General features: G+C 39.0%; 1 protein-coding gene across 1 annotated transcript; it reads left to right on the top strand.

Moving 5' to 3' along the window:
- Positions 1 to 5,186: 5,186 nt before the first annotated feature.
- On the top strand, positions 5,187 to 5,740 carry LOC142168840 (uncharacterized). The gene is made up of 2 exons (XM_075230000.1): positions 5,187 to 5,298; positions 5,373 to 5,740. Exons 1-2 carry the CDS (start codon positions 5,187 to 5,189, stop codon positions 5,738 to 5,740), a joined length of 480 nt encoding a protein of 159 aa, XP_075086101.1.
- Positions 5,741 to 6,751: the final 1,011 nt, after the last annotated feature.

Genomic DNA, 6,751 nt, shown 5'->3' with positions numbered 1-6,751 from the left:
TACGAACATAAGTGCATAAAAACTATAGTTTCAAGGTTTGTGGTTGACATGATTATTAACATTTATTAATTACATCTTCGTTAATTCAGATTATCATCTTGTGGTTATTTCTTTAATTCCAGTTCTAACTTGTGAATTGTTGTAGCTACCAAATCATCCTACTATCTATACTATGCTTGGGAAAGCCGTGTTTAGATTAGAGTACAATTAAAGAGAGCTTGTTTCTTAACCTGTGGCTCTGGAGCAATTGCGCGGTTAGGATAGGAATATACCTAACAGTCTTGCTTAGTGAAATACGGTATTATATTCGTTCATAATAAATTCAATACCACAGGAATATAGGGTTGATATATTGTGGATATACGAATAGTATTATGGGAATATGCTATTTATATTAACGATCCAGTCAACTAGCAATCATTAATAATCTAGATTAACAACTATGGTTAATGAACTTAATAGGATTGATAAGCCGACCACAACCCTAGAATCTTCATCTCCTCTGAATAAAATCCAAAAACACATGTTTTCATCCTTGATAAATAAGCTAATCACCTGTTCAATCTCTGCAAAAGTAGTTTAGTAGATAAAAAATATTTTTTATTATCTTGGACAGTTAATTAATTTTAGTTTGCTTAGTTAACGAATAATCTAAGTCTTTGTGGGTTCGACATCCGATTTTCGAGTCACTTTATTACTTGACGGCCACTTATACTTGCATATAATTGGGGAACCAATAAGTTTTTGGCGCCATTGCCGGGGACCTAGTTATTGATTATTTATTTAAGTTAAGCTTTTATTCGTTATTTGTTCAAGTTTTAATTTTTTGTTTCCTTTATTTTTGATAACGCATGCTCTTCTCTTGAATGCGGAGGAGTAGATATGCGAACAACCTCCTTCCTCTTGATCCTGAAATAGAACAAACACTTCACAAGGTAAGGAGGGAAGTCGGATCTAGAACTAGAACCGAAGGAGAGTTGGTCATCGTAGTACAACCTCAACTACTCGAGATGGCTGGTAATAAAGAGCGACCAGTGATCGAGGCCGCACGGCCTAATATTGCTAGTATAACTCATGCTATAGTGAAGCCTGATATCACGAGTCACATTGGGCTCAAACAGTACATGGTACAGCTAAGACAGTCCACAATGCAGTATGTGGGTATATCTCTTGAAGATCCGCAATGGCACATTCAAAATTTTTTTGGAAATTACGGATACTTATAATAATCCCAATGCTTCCAAAGACAACGTCAGTCTGACGCTGTTTCCCATTTTATTGTTGGGGGAAGCCAAAGAATGGTTGAAGAAGAAGCCCGCAAACTCGATCCACAATTGGGATGATCTAGCACAGAAATTCTTAATCAAGTTTTTTCCCGCTAAGAAGACATTCAACAACGAGATGGGGAGACTCTTCATCAATCTTGGGAAAGAAACAAGAAGCTACTCAGAGACTACAAGTGTTGGGTCAAACTTTTGTTGATGGGTTGAATGAGATATCAAAGATGAATCTTGATTCAACATGTGGGGGTAGTCGCATGGAAAGACCGTGTAGTGAAATACAGATCCTGTTAAACAGTATCACTGCTAATTATAATAATTGGCAAGGAGATGGGTAACCATGAAGAGCACTTAAACAAAAGGCAGCAGGTGTAATTGAGCTTGATGATTTCTCAGTAGGTGTAATTGCACACAGAGTTTAGAAATCTAGAGAGGCAGTTTGGGCAAATGGCTAATAATCAGAATACTAGACCTGCTGGAGCTCTCCCAAGTGATATAGAGAAAAATCCCCAAGTCAATGTAGTGACGTTAAAAAATGGGAGAGAGTTGGTAGAAGTGATTTTGAAGAAAAATGAGTCTTCTCGGCTCGAAGAAGAAAGAGTGCCAAAACCTGTAGAGGTAGATAAGAGAAACAAGGCAGAGTCAGAGCATATATCAGAGAGGGTTCCACCCCCTTTCCTCAAAGATTGAAAAATAAGAATGATGACCACATGTTTCACAAATTTTTAGTTTTAAGAAGCAGATACACTTGAATATCACTTTGGTGGACATGCTCCGTGATGTACCAAAAAATGAAAAAAATATATTAAGGATATAGTGGCAAATAAAAGGAGGTTAACTGAGTTTGAGACCATTGCACTTACTGAGGATTGCACTTCCAGGGTTCAACATAAGCTTCCATAAAAGATTAAGGATCCGGGTAGTTTTACCATCCCCGTGATGATTGTTGAAATTGATGTGGGTAGAGCCTTGTGTGATTTAGGTACAAGTATAAATCTGATGCTGTTGTCAGTGTTAAAATAATTGGGCTTAGGAGCTTCGAGACCCACCACGGTGATGCTATAGTTAGCTGATAGATCTTATGTTTATCCTGAGGGTGTAATTGAGGATGTATTGCTACAGACTGGAAAGTTTATTTTCCCTGCATATTTTATCATCCTGGACTACGAGGCTGATGAGTTAGTTCCTATCATCTTGGGAAGACCTCTCTTGGCCATTGGAGATGTAATTATCAAAGTTCAATAAGGTAAGATGATCATGAGGGTTGACAATGAAAGAGCAATGTTCAATGTATATCGATCCATTTAGTTACCTCGTCATTACGAGGACCTAGCCATGATTTATGTGGTGGAGATAAATGAACCAGCCGTAGAGCCAAGTGCGTTTAAAGAAGATGCACTAGAAAAGGCATTGATGTTGTTCGATCACTTGGAACTTTAAGAAGAGGTTGAGGAGATGTTGCAAATATTTGATTCATCTTGCGAATACATAAGAGAAAGATCCCAATTTGAGCCTCTGGATAGGCCAATCGGCCCGCCCCCTAAACCCTCAGTTGAGCAGGCCCCAAAATTGGAACTTAAACCCTTACCATCTCATCTTCATTATGTGTATTTCGAAAGTTCTAACACTTTACCTGTGATTGTTTATTCTTATTTATCTAACTTGCAGAAGAAAAGCTATTAAGGGTGCTTAGGGAGCACAAGCATGCCATTGGTTGGAGAATGTCTGACATAAAAGGGTATTAGCCCTGCATTCTGCATGCACAAAATACTCATGGAGGAGGGACACAAGCCTAGCATGGATCATCAATGCTGCCTAAATCCAATCATGAAAGAGGTGGTAAGAAAAGAAGTGATTAAGTGGCTCCACGCAGGTATAGTATTTCCTATCCCCGATAGTAAGTGGGTAAGCCCTGTCCAATGTGTACCTAAAAAGGGGGGTATGACTGCTGTAGTGAATGAACAAAATGATTTAATCCCAACTAGGATTGTGACTGGTTGGGAAATATACATAGATTATAGGAAATTGAATAATGCTACACGAAAAAATCACTTCTATCTCTCCTTCATTGATCAAATGCTTGATAGGTTAGTCGGACAGGAATACTATTGTTTCATTGAGGGCTATTCGGGGTATAATCAAATTGATATTGCCCCGGAAGATCAAGAAAAGACCACTCTTACATGTCCTATGGAACTTATGAATTTAAGAGAATGCCATTCGGGTTATGTAATGCACCTGTGACTTTTTAAAGGTGTATGATGGCTATTTTTACTGATATGGTGGAGCATTTTGTGGAGGTCTTTATGGATGATTTTTCTATGTTTGGTCCTTACTTTGATCAATGCTTGACCAATCTTGCTGAAGGGCTAGCTAGGTGCGGGGAGACTAGTCTGGTACCGAATTGGGAAAAGTGCCATTTTATGGTACATGAAGGTATAGTGCTGGGGCACAAGGTATCCAAAGATGGACTGGAACATCACAAGGCCAAGGTGGAAGCAATTGAAATGTTGCCACCATCAATTTCAATGAAATGAGTTAGGAGTTTTGTAGGACATGCAAGGTTTTATCGCCGATTGATAAAGGATTTCTCAAACATTTCCTCTCCTTTGTGTAGGTTGTTAGAAAAGGATGTGCCGTTCAAGTTTAATGATGCTTGTCTGAAAGCATTCGAGGAGTTGAAAAAGAAGTTAGTGAGTGCACCAAAGATAGTGGCCCCTGACTGGAGCGAGCCATTCGAGCTGATGTGTGATGCTAGTGATGGTGCAATTGGGGTCGTAGTGGTACAGAGGAGGAGAAAAATATTTTACTCTATTTACTACGTAAACAAGACTCTCACTTATGCTCAAATAAATTATACTGTGACAAAAAAGGAGTTGCTTACTGTAATGTGGGCGTTCGATAAATTTCAAACGTATTTGGTTGGCACCAAAGTCATCGTCTACACAGACCATGCAACCGTCAGGTATTTGTTCAAAAAGAAACATGCTAAACCAAGGCTAATCCGTTGGGTTTTACTCTTGCAGGAACTTGACTTGGAGATCTGAGATCATAAAGGAACAGAGAATAAAGTGGCCGATCATTTGTCCAGGTTAGAAATTAGGAATTATGTAGCTGAGGGAGATGTCATCAAGGAAACCTTCCCGGATGAGCATTTGTTGGCCATTACTGATGGGGAGGTGCCATGATATGCAGATTTTTTAAACTATATGGTAAGTGGAGAAATGCCGCCTGACCTTGAACCTAATGCTAAAAAGAAGTTGTTGTGAGATGTGAGATCATATGTGTGGGATGATCTGTTTCTGTTCAAACCTTGTATCGATAAGTTAATGAGAAGATGTGTGCCAGAATCTGAAATAAATGCTATCTTACATGACTGTCATGCGTCGCCTTATGGCGATCATCATGCGGGTGACAAAATAGCAGCCAAGGTGTTGCAATCGTGTTTCTATTGGCCTAGGTTGTTTAAAGATGCCCATGAGTACGTGAGAAGGTATGATAGGTGCCAGAGAATAGGAACAAAAGGCATGAGATGCCATTGAATCGTATTATGGAGGTTGAAATATTTATGGGTAGGGAATTGATTTTATATGTCTGTTTCACTCGTTCAATGGGTGTAAGTACATTTTGTTGGCCGTTGACTATGTGTCGAAGTGGGTGGAGGCCATTGATCTTCCTACCGATGATGCCAAGGTTGTGTTTAACTTTGTGAAAAAGCATATCTTTTCAAGGTTCGGCACTCTGAGAATGATGATAAGTGATGGGGGCACCCATTTCTGTAACAATTTATTGGACAATGTCTTAGCGAAATATGGGGTCAAACATAAGGTTGCAACCGCCTACCATCCTCAGACTAGTGGACAAGTTGAAGTGTCAAATCGATAGATAATGTAGATTCTGGAGAAGATGATTAGTGCAAGTAGGAATGATTGGGCTGCAATGCATGATGATGCTCTATGGGCATACAGGACAACCTACAAAACTCCAACACGAGCCTCCCCTTACAAGCTGGTTTATGGTAAGGCATGTCACTTACCGGTGGAACTTGAGCACAAGGCCTATTGTGCGATAAAGAAGCTGACTTTGATGCAGAATTAGCGAGTGAAAAATGGTTGATGCAATTGAACGAGCTTTATGAGTTTCACTTGCATACGTATGAGAATTCCAAGTTATATAAAGAAAAGACCAAGCTTTTGCATGATAATAATAACCACAATTGCGAGTTTGAACTAGGACAATTTGTTCTGTTGTTCAATTCAAGGTTGAGACTCTTTCCATGGAAACTCATATCGAGATGGTCAGGCTTGTTTGAGATAGTGAGAGTCACTCCACATGGTGCAATTGAGATGCACATCGTATGTGGCGAGACAACGTTCTTAGTGAACGGACAAAGAGTAAAGAACTATTATGAAGTTGACTTTGATCGTCAGAAGTCGAAGGTGTTACTTGCCAATGATTAGACGAGATTTTGCATCGTGCCGCAACATTAAATCAGGCGCATGTTGGGAGGCAACCCAGCTTTATTTTTGTAGTGTCTGTTTTTACTTTGTAGAATTATAAGCATAGGAAGAAAAGCCATTAGAAGAGTGCAAAAGCGAGCTAGATGGTGAGAACTAAGTGTGGGGTGCCCACACAATGGACCATGCTTAGGGCAAGTCCAAGTACTTCGTGAGTTGTGATTGCTTCGGCCTTTGGCCTTTCAGGGAGTTTCTTGTCCACCCTCGTTATTGTTTTGCTTTATTTGTACATTGGGGACATTACACTATTTTAAGTGTGGGGTGGGAGAATTCATCTAGATAATTATTAGTGGTATATTAGAAACATTTGAACTTCTTATTTTGATTTAGCTTCTTATTTTTGTGTTTGTAGTTGTGTAGTATTTTAGTAGGTGAATTAAAGTAGCGCCTAAAGAAAGAAGGAACGTTGTTAGGGATGATTTTAGTTGTAAAATTGAAGTTGGGATTGAAGGATTTGCGCCTACAGTTGATTATGTGATGTGTTAAAGTGCTTAGGGGGTAGCCACTATTCGTAAATATAGCCTTCCCATCCCTTGGTCCACATTACAACCATGAAAAAGTCCTGATTGATTTTAGGTCTAGTGAGCCTACATTCGTAGAGATTTACATTAAGGGAAAGCCTATGGTACCACATATCATGCATGTGACTTCTTTTGTGAGAGTGAGTGATATTCTTTGATATATATGAGTCCTTAAAATATATTTGAGCATTTCATTTAAGTCTGTGGATTCAACTTACTCTTTTGTTCTTGTTGTGAGGGAACATGGTTTCATGAGGGATATGTAACATTATTATACTTCTCTAGGATGTTGGGTGTTCAAGCCATGAGTGCATTGTGACACTGAGTCGCTTTTAGAGGCTATGAGTGTTATAAGCATGTCGTCTTTGTTGTGAATATTTTCGAAGAATGGCATAAGTTAAGGGAAGTGTAATTGATTGCATATGCTACAATT

The sequence above is a fragment of the Nicotiana tabacum genome, chromosome 14 (genome assembly GCF_000715075.1).
Source record: "Nicotiana tabacum cultivar K326 chromosome 14, ASM71507v2, whole genome shotgun sequence".
NCBI classification, from domain to species: Eukaryota; Viridiplantae; Streptophyta; class Magnoliopsida; order Solanales; family Solanaceae; genus Nicotiana; species Nicotiana tabacum.
The sequence above is the reverse complement of the archived record's forward strand: the minus strand, read 5'-3'. Positions and strand labels throughout refer to the sequence as shown.